This window comes from Cyanistes caeruleus, chromosome 25 (genome assembly GCF_971803275.1).
Source record: "Cyanistes caeruleus chromosome 25, bCyaCae1.hap1.1, whole genome shotgun sequence".
Taxonomy (NCBI): Eukaryota; Metazoa; Chordata; class Aves; order Passeriformes; family Paridae; genus Cyanistes; species Cyanistes caeruleus.
Genome location: NC_141725.1, coordinates 4,147,754 through 4,174,412, shown reverse-complemented (window position 1 = coordinate 4,174,412; position 26,659 = coordinate 4,147,754). Strand labels below are relative to the sequence as shown.

Genomic DNA, 26,659 nt, shown 5'->3' with positions numbered 1-26,659 from the left:
CTCTGGGGAAGGGGCGGGGCTGCATTGATGACGTGTTCAGGGGCGTGGCGGAAGTGCGGCCGGACGGTGGCCGGGACGGGGGTGTCTGTCGGTCTGTCCGCGGTGCAGGGGCGAGGGGGGGGATCAGGGGGCTCTGTCCGTGTGTCCGGGGGGTGGAGTGGGCCGGATATCTGTGCGGGGCTGGGGTTTGTCTGTCTGTCTGTCTGTCTGTCCAGCGGCGAGGGCAAGGAGAGATCTGTCCGTCCGTCCGAAGGGCGGGGGGGGGAGGGGAGTCGGTGTGTCTGGCAGGGAGGGGGGTCGGTCTGTCTGGGGGGAGGGCAGCACAGGGGATCTGTGTGTCTGTTTGGGGGGTGTGGGTCAGGTGTCCGTCTGTCCGGAGGGGAAAGTGGGGGGGGGGGGCGTCTGTTTGTCCATCCGGGGGGACAGTGAGGGGGGGCTCTGCCTGCTGCGGGGGGTCTGTCTGTCTGTCCAAAGGGCAGCACAGGGGCTCTTTGAGGGGTATAGAAAAGGGGAGCTGTCTGTCTGTCTGTCTGTCTGTCCGTCTGTCTGGGGTGGGGGCAGCGCGTCTCTCTCACCCTCCCCTCTCCTCAGCCCTTCCCCCCCATGAGCCTCCCCCGGGATGAGCTCCAAGGCCAAGCGGGTGCTGCCCACCCGCCCTGAGCCCCCCAGCGCGGAGCAGATCCTGGCCGACGTGCAGGGCACCCACCCCAGCGACCCCATCTTCATCCTCCCCGCCGAGCCCCCCCAGGAGCCCGGCCCCGCTCCAGGTGAGCCCTCGCTGGGGAAAAGGGGGGGCGTGGGGACCCCCGAGCCCCGCTGAACCCCGGTTCTCCCCGCCAGGCTGCCCCGAGCCCGCGGCCGAGGAGCGGGAGCGGCTGTACCGGCAGATCCGCTCCTACGTGGGGATGAACCAGCGGCTGCAGCGATCCCGGGAGCAGCTGCGGGAGCGGCGCCGGGAGCTGCAGAGGGTCGGGGAGGCGCTGGACCGCGGCATCGCCGAGATGAGGCAGAAAGCCTTCTGAGGGATCGCAGTGGGTTTCCCTTCCCCGAACCGGAGCATCCGGATTTGCCAGGACAGCCCCGGCTGTGCCACCCCAGTTACTTTTTCTGCCAGGCCAGCACGGCGGCGCTTTCCTGGTGCTGGAATAAAGGCGTGTGGCCCTCCTTGTGCCCCTGGAGCGGCTGCCATGTCCCCCGCGGGTGGCGCATCCTCTGCTCCCTACGACTTTTCCCTCTGGTACTTCCCCGAGGATCACCGCGTCGCCTCCCGCATCGCGGAGCGCCTGAGGCAGGAGGGATTTCGGGGCTTCACCGAGCACCAGGACCAAGTGGCCGGGACATCCGTCATCCTGTCGGCCGTGGAGGCCATCAAGGCCAGCCGCGTGGCCATCCTGCTCCTCTCGGCCAAGTCCGTGGGCGACCGGTGGTGCCAGCGCGTGTCCCAGTGGAACCTGTTCTGCAACATCCAGCAGCGCGGCCCCAAGGTGGTCCCCGTGTGCGTGGGGGTGACCAGAGCCCAGGTGCCCCCGTTTTTGCAGCACCTCGTCCCGCTGGAATACCAGAACGAGTTTTTCTTCCAGCGGCTGCTGGCCAGCCTGAGGTCCCGCCCGGGGAGCGGGGTCAGGGGGGTCCCGCCCAAGGGGACGCCCTGAGGGACCACCGGGGGGGGGCTGGGATGGGTCGGGGGCCAGCACGGCCCCACGGTGTGAAAAACAATCCTGTTTTGCTAATAAAGGTGATGGGAATGGGTCACCCGGCGCTCTGGGCTGGCGTAAACCCCCATTTTTGAGAGCTGGAGGTGCCGCTTTCTGTCTGTCTGCAAAGCCGAGCGCCGGAGGGGCCCTGGGTGTTTCCCACCCCCTCGTGGGTGCTTCTTCCCCTTCCTGCCCCCCCGAGCGGGATCCGTGCCCCGCTGCTGCCCTGCCCCGCCGTCACTCGCCACCCGCGGCTGCTCCAGCTCGGCAGCAGCGCCGGGACACGCGGGATGGGGGCTCGGGGCTGCCTGGGGCCGCCGCTGCTGCTGCCGCCCCTCCCTTGGGCTGAGCACCGGCCCGGGGGGTCCGGCGTTAGGGTTAGGGGTTAGGGCCAGCGCGGGCTGGGGGTCACTGGCCGGGGCTGTGGCAGGTGCTGGTGGGGACAGGACTTGGCTCCAGCCGTCGATCGTCGGGGGACACGAGGCCAAACCCCGGCCCCACACGGTGTCCCTGCAGCTCGGGGGGGTTCACGCCTTCATCAGAACCCATGATCTGCTTCCAGGGGCGGCACCCGCCAAGGGGAGCGTTTGGGGGTCCAAGGGCTCCAAAGCTCTGCCCACCCCGAGCCCGGGTGCGGGGGGCTCCGGGGAGGATGTTCACCCCGGGCAGATGAGTGTCCCCCTGGCCCCCGTCCCCCGGTCGGGGTCCACTCGGGGGGCCCGCTGGTGTGCGGGAAGCGGCCGGCGGTGGCCGGAGTGATGTCCTTCAGCAGCCGGGACACCACCGACCCTTTCAAGCCGCCGGTGGCCACCTCGACCGTGGAGTACAAAAAGTGGATCCAGAAAACGCTGCGGAGGGGCTGCGGATCCGGCCAGGACAGAGCAGACACCCCTTCCTATTTACACAGGTTGTCTTTTAATTGGGAATACTGCCCAGAGTCTGGTAAAATAACATCCTTAGTACATAGATACAGTGACGGTGAGCGGAGCCCGGCGGGATTGTCGGTGGAGGAGGGGATGGCGGTGGCTCGGACCCCGGGGGCCGATGCTGGCCCTCCTGCCACCTCTGCGCTCTGTTACAGCACTCGAGGTTGCTGCTCCTGGATTTTCCTCCTTTTCTTCGCTCCCGGCTGCTGGTCCCTCCATGCCGGCCACTGCCAGGGCAGGGGGGCTCCTGTGGGCACCGGGGTGTGCCCGTCCCCACGACCCCAGTGCACATCCCTGGGGACCCCCTGCATATCCCCACGGTCCTGGTGTCTCTCCGGCCCCACAGTGTGTCCCCAGTGCAACAACCCAGAGTCCCTTGCTGTGTCCCCACAGCTGCCCAGGCGTGTCCCCTGCATGTCCCCACAGTCCTGTGTCTGTCCCCCGTGGCACTGGGATGGGCTGGGGGCACAAAGGTCACCCCATCCAAAGCAGGGAGCGATGGTGTAGGACTGGGAGGTGTCCGAGGGCTCTGGGACCACCTGAGTTGGGGGTCCCTCTGCAGCCCACCCCACTCCCAGGGCTCGAGGCACTTCCCACACACCCCAGTCTTGGCACCTGGGCCCGGCTGGCAGCAGGAAGAGGGGTGTCCCCGGGGTTCTGGGGCTCGTGGGCGTAATCCAGTCCTGGGTGGATCCGTGTCCACATCCACAGGGACACAGCAGGATCCTGGCTGCGAGCCGAGCTCTCCTGCCCTGGGGGTGGGAGGCTGGGGGGCTGTGGGTGAAGATTGGGGACCCCAGACCCTTTCCTGGGGGTTGGGCATCCCGGTGCCAGCTCAGCACTCTGTCCCCTCCCAGAACAGCCCCCCAGCCTGGTGACAGCACCCTGGGATGAGCCCATCGGGACCCGGGCCACCCCCACGAGCCCTGCCCGGCTTCTCCTGCACCATTTCCTCCCGTCACCACCTCGGACCGGCACAGGTGACCCGGCAGCAATCAGGAGCTTCCAGCAGCACAAACCGCGGTGCCGGTCCCCATCTCCCCCTCCGCAGCCTCTCCCCTGCCGCCCTTCCCCTGGTAATAAATGAGCCGGAGTTGGTGCCAGACAAGCCGGAGCGTGTTGGGTTTTCCTGGCATGGGATGTGCCGTGTCAGCTCCCCGGAGTGTGGGATCAGGCCCTGGGTGAGCAGGGTGGGGGCACAGCGGGACACGGCCCCACCTCAGCTTGTCCCTGGATGTCCATGGGTGGGAGGAGATGGTCCATGAGAACCAACCCCAGCTCGGGGTGTCAGACCCGGAACATTCCCAGTTCCGCCCAGTCCTTTCCGCTGGGAATTGTGATGCTCCAGCACAGCAAGACCCCAGCCGGGGCCAGCAGCAGGTTGGGGTGACTCTCTGGTCCCCAGCTGTCCCGCATCCCCATGAGTGTCCCCAGCACAGTCCCGGCCAGCTCTCCGTGGGGCTGGGGATGTCGCAGGACCCTCACTGGGGCATCATCAAGCTTGGATTTTCTCCACCGCCTTGTCGGCCACCGCCGTCACCGCCATGGGGCTGGGGACGTAGTTGAAGGGGGTGACACGGGCGGCCTTGCTGGGGGAGCCGTGCCGGCTGCCGGGGAAGGTCCCGGCGGGCGCCTCATGCCCGAAGGAGATGGGCAGGGCGGCCTTGGCGGGCGCGGGGGCTTCGCCGTCGCCGGTGACGCGGGGGTGCGGGGGTCCCTCGCGGCTCTCCAGCGTGGGAGAGGTGCTGGAGTTGGTCTTGGAGGTGGCGAAATCCTCGGTCTGCACCACGGCGTCGCTTGTCTTCCTGGGCGTACCGGGGGTACCGGGGCTGCCGGGGGGCTCCTCGTCGCCGGAGCCCGCCAGCGGCAGCGCGGAGGAGGGCAGCGTGCTCTTGAGGATGTGCGGGATGTCCTCGTCCCGGATCCTCCGCCACGTGCCCTTCATCACCACCACCGGCGGCTTTCCCGGGGGCCCCCCGGGAGCCCCCGGTTCGTTCTGCCGCCGCCGCGCCGCCGCCTCGGAGCGCACGGAGGACGGGCTGGCCGCCCGCCGGGCCACGCTGATGTTGGGCGAGGATGAGTAGCGCTTGAAGGGCTCGGCCGAGGGCACGCTGGTCTTCACCGGCAGCCGGGACGGGCTCTCGGAGCTGGTCCGGCGCGGCGGTTTGACCCCGGCCGCGGCTTTGCCGCCGGGCTGGGCTCTGGGGATGAGCGGCCGCTGGCCGGGGGTGGCCGGTTTGGCCGCCTTGAGCTCGTCGCAGCGGGAGGAGCAGAGGAACACGGCCGGGAGCGCGGTCCGGCTGCGCTGGGGGGAGCCCCGGCGGGGCAGCGAGGTGGCCGGCGGCGCCGGGGACAGGTCGGAGCGGTGCCGCAGCAGCAGGCTGGAGGATTCCTTGATGAAAGTGAGCTGGCGCAGGAAGCCGGAGCGGTCCGAGTCGCTCCCGCTGGAGCGGGCGGATGACATCCGCACCAGGTTGAGCCGGCTGCCCCCCGGGCCCCCGGGCCGAGCCTTGGAGCCATCGACCTGCTCCTCCAGCACCGGCATGGCCGCCCGGCCCGGCAGCACCTTCCTGCTGGGCTTCTGCATGAAGGGGATGCGCACGGGCGACTTCTGCGTCTTGGACTGCTTGGGAGCCGGGGATTTGGGGGCCGGGGCTCTGGCCGGGGGTCCCGGCGGGGAGGAGGAGCCGCTCGCCTTGCCCGCGCCCTGTTTGGTGACCTGGGAGGGCGACGGCAGCTTCTTGGGGGCGTGCTGGGAGGGCGTGGAGGTGCGGGAGGAGCCCGAGGACGGGGGGCCTTTGCCGATGCGGGCGGGCGGGGTCGTGCTCCTCTTGGGCAGCGCCAGCTCGGCGGTTTCGGGGGCTTTGCCCAGCCGGTGCAGGCTCCGCGAGCGCTGCTGGCTCAGCGACAGGTTCTTGGCCGGCGGCGCCTCGGGCTTGCCCGCGGGGGTTTTCTTCGGGGTGGCCCGCGGGCTGGGGGCATCTTTGGCCAGGCTGGGCATGTAGATGACGGTCCTGCCGCGGAAGACCACGGGCAGGTTGGGCACCGGCTTGGCGGGCGCCGGGCTCCGCTCCGCCCGGGAGCTGGCGCGGCCGGCGGGACGGGCACCGGCCGCGTCCTTCCGCTCCGGCCGGGCCTTGCTGTCCCTCCTCGCCGCCTCCCGGCCCGAAGCGCTGCCGGGCCGCTGCTTCTCCTGCCTGCCCAGGGAGAGCTGCAGCGTGGAGCCCACCGAGAGCCCCGACATGAAGGACAGGATGGAGTCGGACTCGGAGGAAGGCTCCCGGGACAGGGAGGCGGCCGCCTGGTGCAGCCAGGTGACGATGGAGTTGGCTCCCTCCTGGATGGCTTGCCACTCCACGCTGTCCAGGTCGGAGCCCCGGTCGGAAGCGGCGTCCTCCTCGGGGTGATGCCTGGTCTCGGCTTTCCGCTCCCTCCCGCCGGCTCCCGGCGCCTTCTGCTTTCTCTCCACCAGCCTGCGGCGAGCCGCGGGCCGCCGGCGCTTGGGCATGGCCGAGCCGATGCATTTCTGCAGCAGATCATCCTCCGAGTTGAGGCTGGGCGAGCTGGGCGAGCCCCCCTGCGCCTGCCCCACTGCAGCTGACCGCGGCCAGGTGGCTTTGCCGCAGGGCTGGCCCCGCTCCTCGCCCTCGGAGAGGTTGGCGTCGCTCAGGGAGCTCATGGAGGAGCTCAGGGAGTAGCACGGCGGCGTCTCGTCGGCGATCAAATTGTTTTGAGGCTTCGTCTTCGCCGGACGGGGACCGGGCTCGGGGTCCTTTTGAGGGACGGAGCCTCCCCAGCGCTCCCTCCGTGGCGCCCGGCCGGGCTGGGCTCTGCTGCCGGACTCGTCCCTTCCCGCCTCGGGCAGCTCGTCCAAATCCGGATCGTAGAAGCAGTAGACGGCTTCCTCCGTCGGCGTGGTGTGGCACAGCGACTGGAACATCACCCCGTCCTCCAGGGCATCATCCTTCCTCCCGGGGGCTCCGCCGGCCCTGCCCACCCCCAGCTCCAGGCCGGCTGCGCCCTTCGGGAGGGTCTGGCCCCGCTTCCCCTCCGCTCGGCCCGGCCCCGCTCTGCCCTTCCCGGCGGAGCTGAGGCGGGCGGGGGCCGAGCTGCCGGAGGCGGCTCTGCGGGCCGGGATGGTGCCGGGCTCCCGGCGCCGCTCGGGCAGGGGCTGCTCGGCCTCCTCGCCCGCCGGGTACCGCAGGGTCTCGTCGCTCAGCGAGGCGGCGCTGGAGAAGTTGACGGGGGTCCCGTCGGCCGAGTCGGTGAAGGAGTCGTCGTCTTTGAAGAGGTCGCGGGCGGTGGCTCGCAGGTGTTTGGGGACGCCGGGGTGGGCGTGGGCCGGCACCAGCATGTACACGGGGACGTGCAGCGGCTTCTTGGTCTGCGGGTGCAGCACCTGGCCGGACAGCAGCGAGGTCTTGACCTTGCGGAAGCGGGAGGGCATGGCCGAGCTGATGCACTCCTTGAGGATCTCGATGTCATCGTCATCGGGGGGCTCGGGGCGCTCGGCCCTTCGCCGGCCCTCCAGGTACCGCTCCTCCCGCCGCTCCTCCCGCTTCTCGTGAGCCGCGAAGTTCAGGCTGTTCTTCTCCGGGAAGGTGGGAATCAGCTTGAGCTCCACGTCCTTCTGCACGTAGTGCTCGTGGAGGGGCAGGGCGCTCAGGCTGGAGGCGCACGAGAAGTTCTCGTTGGGTTTCTCCACCGTGAAGTAGACCATGGAGTCCAGGTCCTGGGGCAGCTGGAAGCGTTCCTTAAAGTCGGTGATCTCCATGAACTTCTTGACGTTGTTCTCCCACTGGATGTTGAACTGGCTGGTCTCCTTCTCCGGCTGGCAGCCCAGCTCGAAGAGGGGAGTCTTGCTGCGGCTGGGGGGCATGGTCTGCCCGGGGCTGTCGGGCAGCTCGCTGGGGCTGATGGTGCCGCTGATCATTTCACTGCACGGGTCACTCTGGATGGAGCTGGCGATGGAGGGGCTCTCGAAGCTGCCCAGGGAGCTGACGGAGCTGCAGCGGCTCATCACCAGCGGCGTCTCCTGGATGTAATCTCCGAGGAGCTCGAGGGCGTCAGGTCCTCCTGGCGCGAGGGCGAGGCCTCCCGCAGGAAAACCTTGTCGCGCTTCGGGAAGGGGATGGTGATGGGCTGGGAGATCCCCACCGGTGTGGTGGGACCAGGATCCTTCTCCTTCTCCTGCCTCCCATCCTCCCCTTCTGCCTCCCCTTCCTCCATCTCCAGGATCTCCAGGGAGGAGTCGCTGTCCAGGTCGTTCTCGCTGTGGCTCTGCCCGTCCAGCACGTTGTCTGCCGAGGAGAGGGAGGACAAGGAGCTGCACCGGGAGAAGCAGATTGGGGTGTCCTCCACCGAGTACTTCTGCACCGACTCCTGCTCCGCCGAGGCCGGTGGCTGGGCCGGCAGCTTCTCCGGGATCTTGCTCAGGGGCTCGGCCGCCTGCAGCAACGCCGGGGGGAGCCAGGCTTGCTTTCTGCCCAGGAGGGAGGGCTGGTGGCCAGCAGCCGTGCTGCTCTTGGCCAGGGTCTCAAGCATGGGCACATGCTGGTAGGACGGAGAGAGCTTGATGGTGCGAACATGAGGGTCGGTGGGGGGCTTGGTGCCCACCTCCTTCGTCCACTCCATCTCCTTCTCCGGCACCTTGGGGCTGGGGAAAGTCACCACCTTCTTGGCCCGTTCGGGCAGGTCCCGCTGCTCGGGTTTGTCCTGCTCGGCCGGGTCCCGCGCGGGGGGCTCGGCCCGCTCCGGTTTGCCCAGGATGCTCTTGAGGTCGAGCCGGCTGGGCCGCTTCTGGTAGCGCTGCAGCTCGTCACGATAGTCCAGGAAGGCGGCCCTGGGGCAGGGCTTCATGTGCTCCTTGGTGCAGTAGCCGTCGCTGGTGCTGCCGCTGTTGAGGCTGTCGGTGCTCAGGCTGGTGCAGGCCGTCTTCAGCCGCAGCAGGGTGTGCGCCCGGCTCAGGCTCTCCCGCTTGGCGAAGCCGCTGGCGTCCGAAAGCCGGCACGGCGAGCAGGACTGGGCGCGCGCCTCGTGCCCGTCCTCGGGGCCGTACTGCCAGTCCAGGCAGTGGTCCTCGGAGCTGAGGCTGAAGCTGTCGTCAGAGGAGTTGTGCATGGTGGAGATGTCCTCCACCAGCTTGTCGATCTTGGCCACCGTGCTGGAGATCTTGTTGGCCAACTTCTCTGCGGCCAGCGAGACGTCGTCCTCCGGCAGCGGCGGCTTCTTGGGCTCGGCCGCCTTCCCGCTGCCGTCCTTCTCCGGCTCCGGGCAGCGCCGCTGTGCCAGCGCCCGCGGCAGCGCTTGGCCCTGCAGGAAGGAGGAGTTGAGGAACATGGAGAGGACGGAGGCGCTGGCCGTCTCCACACCGGTGGAGATGTTGGGCACCTCGTCGTCGTCAAAGCAGCCGGAGTCGGAGGCGTAGTCCTTCACCAGGCTCTCCATGTGCCGCATCGGCTTCTTGGCGCTCTGGCCCTTCAGGCTCTGCTTCTCCATGGTGTCAAAGGTCTCAGCCAGGTGTTTGGCGTCCAGCTCGGCCTCCAGCGCCTTCTGCTTGCGCATGTAGAGCGAGGGCATGCAGGAGCCCGGCGACACCACGGCCGCGTCCTTGTACTTGGGGGGCCGGTTGGTGAGGAGGTTGCGCAGCGCGGCCGCGCTGCCCATGGCGATCATCTTGTGCTTGGAGTGGATGAGGTTGCGGAGCATGCTGACCGCCCCCAGGTCCCACAGCAGCTCCTGGTCGCGGGGGCTGCGGGCGGACAGGTTCCAGAGGGTGCCGCAGGCGTTGCTGACGATGGTCAGGCTGTGCGAGCGCAGGTGCTGCAGCAGCGTCTGCAGGCAGTTGTGGTCCCGGAGCACCTGCCTGGGAGACAGAGGGGACCCCCCGGCCGTCAGGATGGTCCTGGACCCCTCCCTGCCCCATTCCAGGGGTGCGAGGTGACCCCACCCCTGCCCAGCCATGACATCCCCCCGGTGTTGTCCCTGCGGTCTGCAGTGCCCCTCATCCTGCAGCACGCCCAGCCATGGTCTCCCCCAACACCATCCGTGGAGCCCGGGGTCCCCCTTTCCCATCCTACCCCCAGCCATGGTAACCCCCAACACCATCTGTGGAGCCCAGGGTCCCCCTTTCCCATCCTACCCCCAGCCATGGTAACCCCCAACACCATCCCTGGGGTCCATGGAGCCCGGGGTCCCTCAGGTGTGTCCCCACCCCCCCTCACCTGTAATCCTCCCGCGTGGCCACGAGACTGGAGACATTCCTGAGGATGCCGCCGCCGCTCTCGATGATGGCCAGGGAGTTGCTCTGGCACTTGTAGGTGAGGGTGCTGACCAGGAAGCCCAGGGCCCCCTCCACCCCGCAGATGGCCGCCTTGTTCTCCGTGCTGTGCGCCGAGAGGTTCCACAGCGCGCTCAGGACGCTCTTCAGCGTCGATTCCTGTCCCGGGAGGGGACACACGACTCCTGTCAGCCCTGTCCGGCCACCCCTTCCCCCCTGTCACCCCCCCGGGGGGTCACACACCCTGTCCAGCCCCCCCCGGCCGCTGTCACCCCCCGGGCTCACCTTGCCGGCGTGCAGGGCACAGCGCGTCAGCCCGGTGACGCTGCCCACCTCCCGCAGCACCTTCTTGCTGTTGATGTCAGCGCGCCAGGAGAGGTTCCTCAGGATGCTGGAGACCACCTGGAGGGGCAGGGCAGGGTGAGTGGGCACGGGGACTGTCCCCCGACCTGTCCCCCACCCCAGGGAGCCCCACCAGCACCCACCTGGTGCAGCTCCTCGCTGTCGGAGCCCAGCTGAGCCACGATGGCCTCCATGCAGCCCCTGCGGGAGCACAGCGTGGCCTGCGGGGAGGACGAGGGTGGTGAGGGTGACGCTGTGACCCCCAGACCCTGCTGAGCCCCCCAGAACCGCCGCCCCCCACCTTGTTGACCACGTCGCCGAAGGTGAGGTTGGTGAGCGCCATCCCCGCGTAGCGCCGCAGCGCCAGGTTCAGGGGGTCGTTGGTCATCTTGTGCATCTCGTAGTCCACCTGCAGCAGCTCGGCCACCGCCTGCAGCCCACCTGTGGGGCGAGGCAGGGGTCGTTTGGGGTTCCCCCGCCTCCAGCACCCCGTCTGGGTGCGGTGCAGAGGGGAGGAGCCCCCTCCCCGCGCTCACCCAGCTCGTTCATGGCCCGCCGGTACTCCTCATCGAAGGACAGCTTCATGATGGCACAGGTGGCCTGGCAGATCTGCGGCTCGATGGGCACCGGCACTGCGGGGGGATGCGGCTGAGTCCCCTGTGTCACACACGGTGCTCCCAGCCCCTCACAGCCCCCTCAAAGCCTCCTCACAACGCATCCCAGCCCCTTCCCAGCCCCCTCCCAGCCCATCCCAGCCCCATCCCAGCCCCATCCCATCCCCATCCCAGCCCATCCCAGCCCCCTCCCAGCCCATCCCAGCCCATCCCATCCCCATCCCAGCCCATCCCAGCCCATCCCAGTCCCTCCCAGCCCCATCCCAGCCCCCTCCCAGCCCATCCCAGCCCTTCCCAGCCCATCCCAGCCCATCCCAGCCCCCTCCCAGTCCCTCCCAATCCCTCCCAGCCTATCCCAGCACACTCAGCCCCGGCCCGCCCGTACCGGCTCCCTCGGGGCCCCGTCCCCCATCCCGGCTCTGCATCTGCAGCCAGTCCCAGCAGGTCTCCGAGTAGGAGCGGATCTGCTCCAGCACGTGCAGCACCCGCATCTCCTTCTTGGCCTGGCCCTCGTCGGGCTGCGAGAAGACGATGTTGTGCAGGGCGGCGTTGGCTCTCATGCGGGCGTCCTTGGCTCCCGTGGGGCTCTCGGGGGGCCCCGGTTCCCCGTCGGAGTCGTGCAGGATCTGGATGAGCAGGGGCAGGCAGCCCGACTTGCGCATGGCCAGGCAGCTCTCCTGCGAGCTGGACATGGCCAGCAGCGTGCGGGACATGTCCTCCTTGTCCCGCGTGGCCAGCATGGACAGCAGCCAGAACACCACCTCCACCTGCGGGGGACACACCGGGGTCACGCTGCGCCCCAGCCCGGCCTCAGCCCAGCCCGGCCGGGCTCCGCCCGCCGCCCCTCGCACCTTGGTGTTGCCGCCCTCCTCGGGGTGGGTCGGGGGGTCCAGGCTGCCGTCCCCCTCCATGCCCGGGACCTTCCCGCAGAGCTGCAGAGGAGGGGGGCAGGTGGGGAGGGGGCTGCATTGCCCCGTGCACAGCCCCTCCCCACTCCCCTGCCACCCCCTGCGACAGCCACGTTTTAAGGGTGTATTTTTAAGGTGTGTTTTAAAGGTCTGTTTTAAAGGTCTATTTTAAGGGTGTATTTTAAGGGTGTACTTTAAAGGTATTTTCAGGGTGTATTTTCAGGGTGTATTTTAAGGGTTTACTTTGAGGGTGTATTTTAAAGGTCTATTTTAAGGGTGTATTTTAAAGGTCTGTTTTAAAGATCTATTTTCAGGGTGTACTTTAAGGGTGTACTTTAAGGTTGTATTTTCAGGGTGTATTTTAAGCTAAAAGCAGGGGTGTTTGGGGGCGGGTGGGGCTGCTGCAGCCGCGGGCTCAGGGAAGGGAGAGCGCGGGCGGTGAGCGGGTGGGCGGTGGGGAGGGGGCTGGGACCTGCGGGGTGATGGGGGGGTGGGAACGGGGCGCTGTGAGGATCTGGGGGTGTCTGGGGGTGTCGGGGGGCCGCGGGTGCTGCCCCGTGGGGCTGTGGGTGGCGGTGGGAGGGGGGTGGTGATGGCACCGTGCTAATGGCAGGGCTGTGGTGATGGCAGCCTGTGATGGTGACAGTGGCAGGGCTGTGGGTGACAGTGGGGCTGTGGTGATGGCAGCCTGTGATGGTGACACTGGTGAGGCTGTGGGTGACAGTGGGACAGTGGCAGCCTGTGCTGGTGACAATGGCAGGGCTGTGGGTGACAGTGGGACAATGGCAGCCAGTGATGGTGACAATGGCAGGGCTATGGGTGACAGTGGGACAGTGGCAGTGGCAGGGCTGTGGGTGACAGTGGGACAATGGCAGCCTGTGATGGTGACAATGGTAGGGCTGTGGGTGACAGTGGGACAATGGCAGCCAGTGATGGTGACAGTGGCAGGGCTGTGGGTGACAGTGGGACAGTGGCAGTGGCAGGGCTGTGGGTGACAGTGGGTCCGTGGCCATGGTGGGGCAGTGGGCTGCCATGGCGATGGTGATGGCAGACGATGACGATGGCGGTGGAGCCGTGGGTGACAGTGGGACGATGACAATCGGCTGTGGGTGACACTGGCAGCCCATGCCGATGACGGTGACGATGATGATGGCACGCTGCCCGCCCCGGCGGCTCTGTCGGCGGCAGATGCCGCGGGAGCCCCCGCGCCGCCCGCCCGCCATGGCCTACTTCTGGTCTCCATGGCAACTGCCCATTTCACGGTGCCCGAGCCTCACAAAGCCCTGGCTGTGCCGGTGGGGACAGCGCGGGGACAATGGCGGGGGGGCCGTGCTGGCCCCCTCCTCCTCCATCCCCGGCTCCAGCCGGGAGCAGGGACACCCCGGCCCCGCTACCTGCGGCTCCGGCTGCTGCGCCTTGTCCTGCGCCTCCATCAGCTCCTTGTCGATCTGCTCCAGCCGGGATGCCCGGATCTGCGGGGGCAGAGAGAGGGGCTTGGAGAGGGGCTGGGACCCCCCAGAGCCGCAAGAAATGGGAGGGAGGGGTGTAAGTGTGCACGGAACGGGGTGTGAGGGTGTGAGGAGCTGCTGCAGGGTACCCAGAGCTGCTCGTCAGGGTACCAAGGGTTGCTCCCATCAGCCTGGAGCCCCCCAGAAGGGGAGCAGGGGGAGTTTGGGGGGTGAAGGGCCCGACCTGAGCCCGCTGCACCATCTCATCGGCCGTCCCGAAGCGTTCCTCCATCAGCGAGCGGATGTGCTGCGCCTCGAACTGCAGCTGCTGCCGGATCAGATCCATCTGCATGGAGAACTGGGGGGCACAGGGGGCGGCGTGAGCGGGGCAGGATCCCCGTGGCCTGCGGTGGGGGGGACACAGGGGGTGCCCCCCACTCACCGTCTCCACGTGGGGCAGCTCGTCCAGCCGCGTGGCCAGGCTCTGCAGCTGCGAGTAGTACCAGACCTTCTCCTTCTCCTCCTTCTCGATCTCCCCCAGCAGGAAACACCTGCGGGGAGGGGAGGACCCCCGTCAGCACAACCCCCGGGCGCCCCCAGCCCCTTTTATCCCCCAGCCCATCACCTCTCGCGGTCCAGCTCCTCCAGCATGCGGAAGGTGGCCCTGCCCAGCTCCCCGGGGCCGTCCCGGTGCGAGGCGGGGGCCGGCGGGCTCTCCTCGGCGCCGCGCCCCGTGCTCATCACCTCCGGGGCGAACTTGAGGTTGTAGAGGCTGGTGATGTCCATCTGCAGGGCTGGGGATGGGGACAGCGCTGTCAGGGTGGGCTCGGAGGGGTCCCCTCCTCCCCACCCTGCCCGGGCACCCACCTTTGAGCTGGTCCAGCACCTCCGTCTGCCCCGAGGACACCATGACTCGGGCCTCCTGCTCCAGCTTGCCCTGGAGGTGCTTCAGGACCTCCTAAAACAGCGATGGAGCCGTTGAGGAGGGGGAGACGTGGATGGAACCCCCCCATTCCGGGGTCTGTGTCCCGTCCCCAGCCGGGGCTGTCCCCACCTTCATGTCCGAGGTTTCATTTTCCAGCTTGGAGAGGTGGTTGGAGTTGTCCTCCAGCTCCCGCCGGAGGTGGCTGTTCTCCTTCTTCAGCGCCTCCACCTGCCGCACCAGCTGGTCGTACGAGGCGATGGAGCCGGACATCTTCACCTCCTCCAGCGCCTGCGGGGGGGGTTTGGGGGTGGGCAGCACCCGGGGGGCTCCCCAGCACCCTCACAGCCCCCCAGCACCCACCGCCCACCTGGGACCACGGCACGGAGCTGGGCACCCCATCACCCGCACCCCCCGAGCCCTGGAAGAGCTGCTGCCCCCCAAACCCCCCCCGGAGGGGCGTCCCCGGCTCAGGGTGGGGGTCCAGCGCCGCCCCCCCGCCAGGCAGAGCCTCCCCAGCCCCCCCAGTCCCCGCCTGGTTCCCACCCTCCGCAGAGCTCCGCTCTCCGCTCCCTTTGTCTCGCTTTTGTCTTCTCTCGCTCCCAACCTTCTCCCGCTCCGCTCCCTCCGGCTCCGGGGGCAGCCCCGGCCTCTCCACGGCCCCCCCGTCCCGCTCTGCCCCCCCCAACCCCCCTCAGCCCCCCCAGGGACCCCCAGCCCCCCAAACCTCCTCTTGCCGCAGCGCCCGCCGCCCCTCGCACCTGCCCGGGGGGTGGGGGGTGTCACACGCCGCTGTCACACGCGGGGAGGGGGGGCCGGGGACCCCTCCTCACCCCCCCAGAGGGAGCTCCAGGGCCCCGCGGTGCCTTCGTCAGCCCCGCGTGTGAGCGGGGGGAGCGATGGGGGGCAATGGGGGAGCTGGGGCTCCCCTCTTCCCCCACATCCCCCCTCCACAGCGGGCCGGGGGGGCACCGATCGAACCCCCCCCTCCGGCTCTGACACCCCCAAATCTGCCCCACGGCGGCTCCCTGGGACCCTCCTGCTTCCACGAGACTTTTTGGGTGTCCCAGCACCCCCTTTCCAGCACAGAGGACCCAGAGAGGACCCAGCAACCCCCCCAAGGCCCCATCGATGTCCTTCACACCCCCAGGAGCCATCCCGGCCCCCCCAAACCGCTCCTTCACCCCTGCGCCCCACAGCGGTGGGGGAACCCCAAATCCTGCCCTATGGGTCCTGCTGTGGGGTCCTCCCCTCCCACCGCCCAGATCTGCCCCTGATTCCCAAGGGAGACAAAAACCCCGCGGTGTCAATCCCCCCGCCCCCAGCTGCCGAAAACTCCCCCCGGGAGAGAAATAACCCCGGGAGGATGGGACGGGAGAGGGCGGGGAGGGGAGGAAGGGTGGAGGTGTGGGATTCGGGATTCGGGATTCGGGATTCGGGATTCGGGATTCGGGATGCGGGATTCGGGATGCGGGATGAGGGATGCAGAATGAAGGATGCGGGATTCGGGATGCGGGATTCGGGATTCGGGATTCGGGATGCGGGATTCGGGATGAGGGATGCGGGATGAGGGATGCAGAATGAGGGATTCGGGATTCGGGATGAGGGTTGCAGGATTCGGGATTCGGGATTCGGGATGCGGGATTCGGGATGAGGGATGCGGGATTCGGGATGCGGGATTCGGGATGAGGGATGCGGGATTCGGGATGAGGGATGAGGGATTCGGGATGAGGGATGCGGGATGAGGGATGCGGGATTCGGGATGAGGGATGCGGGATTCGGGATGCGGGATTCGGGATTCGGGATGCGGGATTCGGGATTCGGGATGCGGGATTCGGGATGCGGGATTCGGGATGAGGGATTCGGGATGAGGGATTCGGGATGAGGGATGAGGGATGAGGGATTTGGGATGCGGGATGCGGGATGAGGGATGCGGGATGCGGGATGAGGGATGAAGGATGCGGGATGACGGAGGCAGGGCGAGGGGTGTGGGATGATCGGTGCAGGATACAGAATATGGGATGCAGAATGCGGGAGGAGGGATGTGGGATATGGACCGCAGGACACCACACGAGGGAGGGGGGGTGATGGATGAGCAGTATGGGATGCAGGATAATGGATGCGGGATGCGGGATATGGGATGCGGGATGAGCACGGCCTGCTGTTGCTATGGCGACAGTGATGGGGGAGCACAGGCGGTTCCCGGCCTTTCCTGAGGACTCAGACATGGAGGATGGGGGTGTTCAGCCCTGTAGGGGATAATGGGAGCCAGGGGCTTCCACTCCTCCAGGGGAACACGTTCCCCCCTCCCCAGCACCCCAAATCCACCCAACTGCTCAGTCAGGGCTCCCCTCCCCTGGGGGTCCCCCACCCTGGAAGAACTCGGGGTGCTCCGGCTGCCCTCCCGGGATATTCGGGGGGTTGATGGAGGGGGGAGCTGAGCTCTGTCCCCCCCAGTTCCTGGCAGGGCCGGCCGAGCGCAGCGGCCGCAGCGGCGCCGCGATCTGCAGCCTGCGGGGAGGGGCTGGGGCCGCACCTGCATCCACGGAATGGCGAGACACAGCGGGAAAGGGGGGCCAGGGCTGCGGGAAATGGGGGCCAGGGCTGCAGATGCACTCCAGCACCGTGATGGTCACTGTCCCCACAGGACCCGGTGTCCCCCCACGGGCTGGATCCCAGGGGTGACCATGGGCTGACCCTGGGGGGATGTGACTGGGTCCTGGGTGTGTCTCCTCCGACCCCCAAAATCTGCTTCTCCCTGCTGAGGGCACCCCAGGACTGCCTGAGGCCACTGGTGGGGCCTGGATCCATCCAGCAATTTCCTGGCAGGGCTGATGCTGCAGCAGATGAAGCAGCAGCTGCACTGCCCAGCACACCCTGCTGTCCTCCACACTCCACCCCAGTGCCCACTGCCCACTGCCCACCCCAGTGCCCACTGCCCACCCCAGTGCCCACAGCACTCACTGCCCACTGCACTGCCCACGGTCCCCGCTGCCCAGCACCCCACCGTCCCCCGCATTGTTCACCACCGCAGTCTCACCACACCTTGGCCTGGGCAGAGCCTGGGGAGCCCTGGGGGTACCCCAAGCTCCCTGCCCCCCTCGGCTCATTCCAGCCTGGCAGCAGCTCTGGGGACAAGGCTGGGGACAGGGACCGCAGCCGTCAGCCGAGTGCAGCCACATCGCCAAAGCCACAGCTGAGCCCCCGGCCGGCTGCGGCTCGCCGAGCCCCCGGGACATTAAACAAACACCGTGTTGTCACCAGCCCGGGCTGATCGACTCGACCCCGGGGACCCCCAACCACAGCAAACCCCCCCCAGAGAGCACAGCCCCCCCCCCCATCTCGAGCCTGAACACTTGGGGCACACGCAGGGACACGGGGACCGGGGATGTGTCACCCTCTGCTCACACAGCACCGACCCCCGCAGCCCCCGCACACACACACCCCAACATCGTCACCCGGGGATGGCTGTGGGGCCCTGCTGGGCGAGCACTGGGGTCCCCAACACCCCCAGCACAGCCCCCCCCCTCCCCCCCCCCACTGCAGGGCCCCCCTAACCCCCCCCACGCCCCAGGGCGAACGCGCTCGGACCAGCAGCCACCTCCCCATCCCCATGCGGGGACACCCCCGCCCGGGGACACCCCCGCCCGGGGACACGGCACCGGGACCCTTGGGGTGCCCCCCGGGCGGGGTGGACGTGCTGCTTTAGAGGCCGAGGTTTCTGAGGGAGCGTTTAGGGCGGTGGATTTGGGCTGCGGGTTGGTGGGGAGGGTTTGGGGTGCTGGTTTGGGTGAGGTTTTGGGGCTCCAAGTCGGGGGCTCAGCCGCAATCCCCGGCCCAGCCGCGCTGGGGGAGCAGCGGGAGCGGGGGGGGCTCTGCGGGGAGCCGAGCTCGCATCGGGGCGAGGGGAGCTGCTGTCACCCCGGGAACGATCCCCCCGCTGGATGGAGATGGGATGGGAGGGAATGGCGATGGGAATGGGGATGGAATGGGAATGGGGATGAAGGTGAGAATGGGGACGGGTGGTGCTGCTCCATCTTCCCCCCCTCCCGCGGACTCCCCGCCGATCCCCGGCATTTCCCGGCCTTTGTCCCTGCAGGATGCGGGGGACAAACGCCGCCCGACCCTCCCGATTCGTGCTGAAGCCCCTGATCGGTTCGGAACCCTCCTGTCCCCCAATGCCCCCCGGTCCCCCCGATCCCGCGGGACGGAGCCGCGCCCGCCGCAGGATGCAGCGCAGCCAGGGCCGGGGGCATCCCCGCCGCGGGGAGGGGGCGCAGATCGGGGCCCCCCCGGTGCATCCAACGCCCCGCAAGCCGACATCGCACCCCGATCCCCCCGGCCCCGCCGTGCAGCTCCCCCCGCTTCCCCCCATCCCCGGCGGCTGCGGCGGCCGGAGCCGCCGGGACCCCCGGGGGGCTCGGGGGGTGCGGGGGGCAGGTGCGGCCGTACCTCATCCCCGGCGGTGCGGAGCGGTGCGGGGCGGTGCGGGGCGGTGCGGGGCGGTGCGGGGCGGTGCGGAGCTGGGCGAGGCTCCGGCGCGGCCCCGAGCAGCCGCATCCCGCCCCCGCCCCCCCGCTCTCGGTCGGGATTTTCCAGCGGCGCCGCCGCCGTTAGAGGGCGGCACCGGGGGCTCCCCGCGCCCCCCCCGGCCTGTGCCGGGCGGGGGGAGACGGGACCCCCGGGGTGGGCTCCGTTCCTCTCCGTCTGCCTCTTTTCCAGCTTCCACAAAAACGCCGGGGTCTGCCCCGTCCCCATGTCCCGGAACGCACCTGCCGCTCCCGACCGGACCGGTCCCTCCAGACCGAACCGGCCCTTCCAGACCGAATCTGTCCCCCGCGAGCCGCCCGGTGCCATCCCCATGTCTTTGGGGACCCAGCCAAGGTGTGGCTGAGCCCCGGTGTCCCCCCCGCCACGGCCCCTCTGCACCGACCCCTCCCGGGACCGTGGCTGCTGCCATGTGCTCAGGCCACTGTCACCCACCGAGGTCACTGTCACCCACCGAGGTCACTGTCACCCACCGAGGTCACTGTCACCCACCTCCCTCCCAGCTGGGGTGTCCCGGCCCTCCAGCCGTCGCCTCCCAGGGCTGAGAGTCCCCACACTGCCCCAGCTGGACAGTGACCACAGCTGGAGTGACCACAGTGGGACAGTGATCACAGCTGGAGAGTGACCACAGCTGGACAGTGACCACAGCAGGACAGTGATCACAGCTGGACAGTGACTGCATCAGGACAGTGATCACAGCTGGAGAGTGACCTCAGCTGGAGTGACCACAGCAGGACAGTGACCACAGCTGGAGTGACCACAGCAGGACAGTGACCACAGCTGGACAGTGACTGCAGCAGGACAGTGACCACAGCAGGACAGTGACCACAGCTGGACAGTGACTGCAGCAGGACAGTGATCACAGCTGGAGAGTGACCACAGCAGGACAGTGACCACAGCTGAAGTGTGACCACAGCAGGACAGTGACCACAGCAGGACAGTGACCACAGCAGGAGTGACCCCAGCCCTGTTCCCCCCACGGCCACCAGTGGGAGGGAGGACTCTCAAGGTTGCATTGACTGAACAAAAAGGGACCCAGAAACCTTCCCTGAAGGACAAATGGCCCCAGCACCACTGGCCACGGGAATGGGATGCAGAGGGACTTACAGAGCTGGAGCTGGACCCCAAGGGACCCTGGCCAACAGCAGGGACAAGCCAGGACCACCCTGGGGACAAACGGTCCCTCTCCACCGAAGGTTTCACTGCAGGACGTGGCACTGGTGATGAGCACTGGGCTCATTTGGCTCCGCTCAGAGACAAAACCAGATCCATCCGGGATCAACTCCTCTCATCTTCCCTCCCATCATCACCCTCATCCCTGAGAGCATCCCCCAAAACACATCCCTCCCTCCCAGCCTGAGCTGCCATGCCCCAGTTCAGCCCCCAGCCGATGCCACTCGGTGATCCCCATCACCAAAATCCTTCGGGTTCCCAAATTGAGGACTAGGAAATAATTGTTTGGGGTTTTGACATCAGTGATGGGCCTTGGCAGCTTCTCCTGGGACTCAGGCTGGTTCTGAGCCCTGGGAACACCCCTGACTTCCCCCAATTCCACATTTCCACATTCCCAGTGCTTGTATTAGCAAAAGTTAAATAAATGGAAATGCTGTAAATATTAAAGTGCCATTCCCCACTTCCCAGAGAAGAGCAAAGAACTTCATTCATTTACTAAACCCACGTGAAGATTTGTCCACTGTAGGCCCTGACAGAAAGCAGTGCCAAAAAACCTGGGAATACTCAGGAAAACATCCAGTCATGGTGGAGTGAGGAGTTTAACAAACCCCAGCCCCCCACCCTGGGAACAGAGAGTCAGGAGACAGACGGATCCAGGTGGAATTTCTTTATTTACACTGGCAGAGGCTCCCTCCCGGAGTTACTTGAGCGGGATGAAGCGGGAGGAGTGGGTGGCACCGATGCCAGGCCGGCCGTGCTTCACCGGCTTGTACGTGATGGAAAACTCGCCCAGGTAGTGGCCGATCATCTCGGGCTGCAAGGGGAGAGATCAGTGTTGGGGACAGAGCCAGGGGGCACAGGGACATCCCCCTCCCTCCCATCCCGGGGCTGGCAGGAGCCTGGCACAGCCGGTTACTCCAGCCAGGCTCCTCCCTTGGTGCCAGAGGGGTTCCCCAGCTCTGCCCCTCCCAGAAGAGGTGATGTGGGAGCCACAGGGGCATTTGTGCCCTTCCAGGTGGGATTTAATGCCAGGCAGGAGCATTTAATCCCACTGGTGGTATCAAGTGACACGACCCCGTGGGTAATTCCACTCCTGGGAAAGATCAGGGATCTGTTTCATCCCTGAGTGGTGCCAGCAGGCTGGGAGCCAGGGCTGAGCACATGCATCACTCCACTGCAATTTCAGTGCTTCAGAGACTGTGCTCCAGGTGGACACTGAGCCAGCCCTGCTCCAAGGAGGAGCCTGGACCCCCAAGGATGACACCTCAGGTGTCCCTCTGAGCCAGTCCTGCTCCAAGGAGCCTGAACTCCCCAGGGATGACACCTCAGGTGTCCCTCTGAGCCAGCCCTGCTCCAAGGAGCATCCTGGAGCTCCCAGGATGACACCACGGGTGTCCCTCTGAGCCAACCCTGCTCCAAGGAGGAGCCTGGACCCCCAAGGATGACATCTCCAGGTGCTCCTCCAGGCTAGCCCTGCTCCAAGGAGCATCCTGGAGCTCCTAGGATGACCTTCAGGTGCTCCTCTGAGCCAACCCCGCTCCAAGGAGCATCCTGGACCCCTCCCAGACACAGGGAACGAGTTACCAAGAGAGAAGTGAACAGCCCAGACGCCGAGCTCAGTGTTCGAGACACCTGCCAGGCCCCAGCTCACCTTGATCTCCACCTGGTTGAAGGTCTTGCCGTTGTAGACGCCCACCATGCTGCCCACCATCTCGGGCAGGATGATCATATCCCTCAGGTGGGTCTTCACCACCTCGGGCTTCTCCATGGGTGGCGCCTCCTTCTTGGCCTTGCGCAGGCGCTTGAGCAGCGAGTGCTGCTTGCGGCGCAGGCCCCGGTTCAGGCGCCGCCGCTGCCGCGCGCTGTACAGCTGCATCAGCTGCTCGCTGCCAAACGGGGACAGGGACAGTCAGGGGACACCCCAGGGACCCCAAACCCAGCCTGGGCTACAGCCCTGGGAGAGCCCAGAGGCCCCACAGACACAGAGGTACCCAGACAGAACCTGGGGTACAGCCCCAGGGATCCCAAACTGAGCCTGGGGAACAACCCAGGGACACCCCCAGGGACCCCAAACTGAGCCTGGGGTACAGCCTAAGAACACCCTCAGGGATCCCCAATCAAGCCTAGGGAACAAGGCAGGGACAACCCCAGAGTTATCCACACTGAGCCTGGGGTACAGCCCCGGGAGACCACCAGGGACCCCAAACTGAGACTGAGGAACTCCCAGAGACCCCACAGCCACAGAGTTGTTCAGACAGAGCCTGGGGTGAAGTCCCAAGAGATTCTCAGGGCCCCATACCCAATGGTAGTACCTGGATTGAGCCTGGGGACATCCCCAGGGACACCAGACAGAGCCTGCGGTGTGGCTCAGGGCCCCCAAACTGAGCTTGGGGTACAGCCTAAGGACACCCTCAGGGCCCCCAAACTGAGCCTGGGGTACAGCCTAAGGACACCCTCAGGGCCCCCAAACTGAGCCTGGGGTACAGCCTAAGGACACCCTCAGGGCCCCCAAACTGAGCCTGGGGTATGGCCTGGGAGACCTCTGGGAGCCCAGACTGAGCCTGGGGTACAGCCTGGAGAGATCCCATAGACACCCCTCAATAACAACGTTACCCAGAACAGGCCCAGGGAACCCCACCAGCCACAGATTTACCCGGACAGAGACTGGGGTACAGCCCCGGGGACCCCAAACTGAGCTTGGGGTACGTCCTGGAGAGACCCCCCAGTGCTCCCCAGCCAGCGTTACTCAAACCGAGTCTGGGGTACAGCCCCGGGGGGACCCCAGTGCCACTGTGTTACCCAGACTGAGGCTGGGGTACAGCCTAGGGAGACCCCCGGGGACCCCAAAATAACAATGTTATTGTGCACCTGAGCCCGGAGCACGGCCTCGAGCAGCTCCAGAGACCCCACACCCACAGCATCACCCGAACGGAGTCCGGAGCAGGGCCCCGGGACCCCACACTGACGGTGTCACCCACTGAGAGATTTTAAACAATCCAAAAAGCAGCTGCTCAACGCCCGAACCTCCCGTTGTTGCCGCTGGTTGAACACAACCTGAGGATGGGGCAGAAGCAGCTCCCCGACCCCCAAAGCCCAGCCCGGGGGGCTCCCCGGCCCTTACTAGGACATGTCGAGCAGCTGGTCCAGGTCCACCCCGCGGTAGGTGAATTTGCGGAAGGTTCGCTTCTTCTTCTGCTCCACCTCCGCCTGCAGCGGGAGACGGGGGTCAGGGCAGGGGGATCAGGGGATTCAAGGCCCGCGTTCCCCGCTCCGCACACGGAAAGGCCGCGGCCCCACCAAGCCCCGCTGGGCGCCCAGGCCGCTCCCTCCCCTCAGCCCCGATCCCGCCGCGCTGGGCCCCGTCCGGCCCAGGCACCCACGGCCCCCGCAGCGCCCCGGGGAGGCGCATTCCCCGTCCCGCAGGGAAGCCCCGAGACCCGGGCGGCGCCGCCGCGGCGGGCGAGGCCCGGAGGAGTCGCGGATGGCGGCGGATGGGGCCCGATGGCGCCGGCGGGGCCTCCCCCACACCCACCATCTTGGCCGGGGCTGCTCGGAAAGGCCGGGCCCGCGCCGGAAACGGCGAATCTCGCGAGAGCGGCGCGGGAGGAACGGGCGGAGAAGCCGCGCCCGAGCAGCGCTTCCGCCCTCACTGCCCTTAAAGGGGCCGCAGCCGCCCTCAGGGACACCGCGGGGACACCGCGGGGACACCGCGGGGACACCTGTGAGGGACGGAGCCTCCTCTTGCCCCCTGAACCTGCCCCTCGTGATCCAGGGGAAACCTCAGGTTCCAATAAACCCACCCCTTTCCCCTGGCCCAGGGTGGAACCCGCACGGCAGCGGCTCAGGGACGGCCCGGACCCCGCAGCCAGCCCGGGCCCGAGCATCCCGCACCTGTGTGGGGCCACCTTCGTCTTTCACCCTGACCCTTCATCTTCCCACGGGAGGCAGCGGCTCTGCGGCTCGGGGCAGGGCAGAACCGGCTCGTTCGGCACAGGTTGATCCGGTTCCAGATCTAACGGGCCTGGAAGAGCTGGTTCAGCGCAGTCGGGATCCAAATCCGAACGCTTTTATCCCAGGAGAAGGTAAAGCCGCTGGGTGTTCTCCAGGCTCCAGGGAGGTGCTGTGCCGTTTCCGCGGTGTTCCACACTCCTGAGGGAGTGGAGTTGGTGTCAGAACATCGCTGGAGCAGCTCCTGTTCCAGCAGGAATTCCGAGCTTGGAGCGCCACGAAGATTGGAGCCCAGACGATTCACAGTGAGTGGAACCAGATCCACACAAAATACAAAATACCCTCTGAACTGATGCGAGTCCTGCCAGGAGCGACCCAGCGAGCTCCACATCCCAACCCATCCCCAAATCCACCTCATTAACAGTGATTAATTACACCAGACGGGCTCAGGAGCACAGACAGCCCCCGGTGAAGGATCCATGGGCAGGATTTGGGGCTGCCCTTCAGCCAAGGGACACCGTGACCTCGGGGAGATCCTTTCCCTCAGCTTAGCCCAACAGTTCAGAGCCAAACCCAGCGGTGATCTTCCACAAGATGTGAGGCAGTTACAGACATTGATATCCACTGAATAAATTTCATAAATTACCCAATTTCTTGCAGTGCCTCAAGGTGAAGGATGAACAGCAGCATTTGTGTCACTGTCACTATCAGGTGTGACCCAACATGGGGCCAGGCCAAGGGTTTTAGGAGCCCTGGAGCAGGTCAGATTGGATCCACATCAGAGCCATTCAGCACATCAGAACAAAGCCCTTTACCAGGATGGATCCTGTCCAGGCTGCTTGGATCCACTGCAAGCCCCAGCCCTTCACTGGGATGGTCTAGTCCAGGTGGGAGCCCAGTGCCAGGAGGGATCCAATCCAGGCTGGAGGACCCAATCCAAGTCTGAGCCCTTCGGCACATGAGGTTGGATCCAAGCTCTTCACCGGGCTGGCTCTGATCCAGGCTGGAGGATCCTTCCCCAGCTCAGATCCCATCCAGGAGTGGCTCCCTGGCAGTGCCACCCGGTGGGGCGGGCACAGGGCACACTGGTGACACCACACAGACCCAGCAGAGCAGCCCCCGAGGACTCCCAGGGCTGCCAAGGGACTCCTCCAGCAAACCCACACTCACAAAAGCCAAAAAACCAAAAAAAACCCAGAAAAATGGAGACAGGCTGGTGTTTCTAATCCAAAGGTTCTTGTCTTTATTCAAACCAGGGCTCAGCACTGCTCAGTGCCAAACGCACCAAAACCTTTTTGCCTGAGGGAAATCCACATCTCGCCAAGGCCTCCGGAGCCCCGCGGCGGAGCGAGGGAAGCGTGGAGCCCGGAGCCAGCGCTCCCCGAGTGCCTCTGTGCGTCCGCAGCTCCTGTGCCTGCCCCGGCCCAGCTCTGCCCCCCAGAACAAACAGCAAAATACACTCAGCAGGTTTCTGTCAACTCCCAGAGTTTCGGAACCCTCCGCCCCAAGCGCTGCCGTGGGGAGGGAGGAAGGGGCTGCAGCTCTTCCCCCGCCTCCGACAGCGCTCATGGAAACCCTGTTTTAAATTAAAAAATAAGCCAGCATACATAGTAGAAAATTTCTCTTAAAAATTTCACAATCTGTAAATGTATATATTTTTTTTTTTTCTTTTAAACATAAAAGTTTACAATATACGGTAAAACAAAGGCTCAGGAAAAATAATTTCAAAAAAAAGAAACCTGAAGTTTTGAATTAAAGCTGAAGACATTTTTAAAACCCTGTAATTTGAACCAGTGACATTTTCTTTATTTGTGCTGATGGGTTAGAGAAAGGAAAATCTTTAAAAACTGCAGTCCAAACACCCACAGCTCTGCCTTCAGAAGCCATCTGCCCCCACCCCCCCACGAAAAAATTGTTGTTAGGTTTTTCTTCCATCAAGTAATGTGATTGTCACAAGTTCAGAAGTCTGGGATCCCGGGGTTCAGCTGGGCCCAGAGATCCCTGTGGACAGCACTCCCTGATTGCCAGCCCAGGCTAGCGCCGGTAGGGATGGAATCCTTGCACATTGTGGTTCTGTCCCCGGCCAAAGCCGCTGCCTCCGGCTGGGGGGCCGCTGGATGGCTGCACAGAGGGGCCTCCGTAGGGAGGGGGCTGCTGGCTGGGATCAGAGAAACCTTGTCCAAACCCACTCAAGTCTTGTCCATACCCTGGGGAGAAGGGAAAGGCACAGGATGAGGCTCCAGGAGCAGGATCCCACAGCTGGCACCGCTCCCTCCCAGGAGCACACCCTGCAACATCACCTGGGAGGAGCAGCAGCTCTGGGGTCCTGCAGGAATTCTCCTTCCTCACACAGGAAATGGCAAAAAGCAGAAGGGAACAGGTGTGCAGGGAGGGGGAGCTGTGTTTGGGCTGGCAGCTCAACCATCTGCTCACAGGGTTGGTGTGGCTCACAGGGAGTGCTTGGGAGCACTTTGATTTTGGGTTGGGTTTTTTATTGGCTAAAAGCGGTCAGATCCAGGACAGGTAAGAGATGGAGCTGGGAAATTTTCCCTGAAACCTCCCAGATTGAGGGTGCAGTTATGAGATTTTTGGCTTTGCACACTCAGCTTCATCACCTGGACAATGAAAAACCTTCCTGCACTGAACAGACAATCCTAAAATTCCCTTTCAAATCACACATAAATATTGGAATCTGCACCACAGACCTCTCTGGAATGAGCAGAATTTAGAGACAGGGAGAAAAACAGGCATTTTCTTTCCACAAGAAAAGTCTGGCTGGAATTCCTGCTACCAATACAAAATTTACAACTACACGTAAATTAAGACAACTGAGAAATTGAGAAATTTAATTCAAATT

The 26,659-nt window shown here is 65.9% G+C and overlaps 4 protein-coding genes and 1 long non-coding RNA gene across 8 annotated transcripts in view; 2 read left to right on the top strand and 3 right to left on the bottom strand.

Annotated features, from left to right (window-relative positions):
* The first annotated feature begins 29 nt into the window (after positions 1–29).
* Positions 30–1,791, top strand: C25H19orf25 (chromosome 25 C19orf25 homolog). Its single transcript, XM_086863167.1, has 3 exons — positions 30–91; positions 592–767; positions 841–1,791. The coding sequence occupies exons 2-3, from the start codon at positions 620–622 to the stop codon at positions 1,020–1,022; spliced, it is 330 nt and encodes a 109-aa protein (XP_086719293.1). The 5' UTR covers positions 30–91; positions 592–619; the 3' UTR covers positions 1,023–1,791.
* Positions 1,792–2,586: 795 nt separating this feature from the next.
* On the bottom strand, positions 2,587–18,681 carry APC2 (APC regulator of Wnt signaling pathway 2). Its single transcript, XM_086863166.1, is given in 16 exon segments — positions 2,587–7,666; positions 7,669–9,485; positions 9,844–10,058; positions 10,185–10,301; positions 10,385–10,462; positions 10,543–10,682; positions 10,778–10,873; positions 11,241–11,622; positions 11,707–11,787; positions 13,158–13,235; positions 13,456–13,569; positions 13,654–13,762; positions 13,837–14,005; positions 14,079–14,169; positions 14,266–14,424; positions 18,586–18,681. Coding segments are annotated over 15 exon segments (7,179 nt in total). The 5' UTR covers positions 14,407–14,424; positions 18,586–18,681; the 3' UTR covers positions 2,587–4,115.
* Positions 18,682–20,506: 1,825 nt separating this feature from the next.
* On the bottom strand, positions 20,507–23,463 carry RPS15 (ribosomal protein S15). The gene is made up of 4 exons (XM_086863083.1): positions 23,387–23,463; positions 22,976–23,061; positions 21,506–21,740; positions 20,507–20,668 (listed from the first exon to the last, which is right to left on the bottom strand). Exons 1-4 carry the CDS (start codon positions 23,387–23,389, stop codon positions 20,555–20,557), a joined length of 438 nt encoding a protein of 145 aa, XP_086719209.1. The 5' UTR covers positions 23,390–23,463; the 3' UTR covers positions 20,507–20,554.
* An 89-nt stretch (positions 23,464–23,552) lies between these two features.
* LOC111940285 (uncharacterized) lies at positions 23,553–25,583 on the top strand. Its single transcript, XR_002869463.2, has 2 exons — positions 23,553–24,107; positions 25,059–25,583. It is a non-coding gene; the product is annotated as an uncharacterized LOC111940285 (long non-coding RNA).
* The window catches only part of DAZAP1 (DAZ associated protein 1), a 25,060-nt gene continuing 23,422 nt past the window's right edge, over positions 25,022–26,659 (bottom strand). For all 4 annotated transcript variants that reach the window (XM_086863077.1, XM_086863078.1, XM_086863079.1 and 1 more), the window contains one exon: positions 25,022–26,009. In XM_086863077.1, coding sequence (XP_086719203.1) covers positions 25,837–26,009 — 173 coding nt within the window. In that variant the 3' untranslated portion in view covers positions 25,022–25,836. The remainder of the gene's footprint in view (positions 26,010–26,659) is intronic.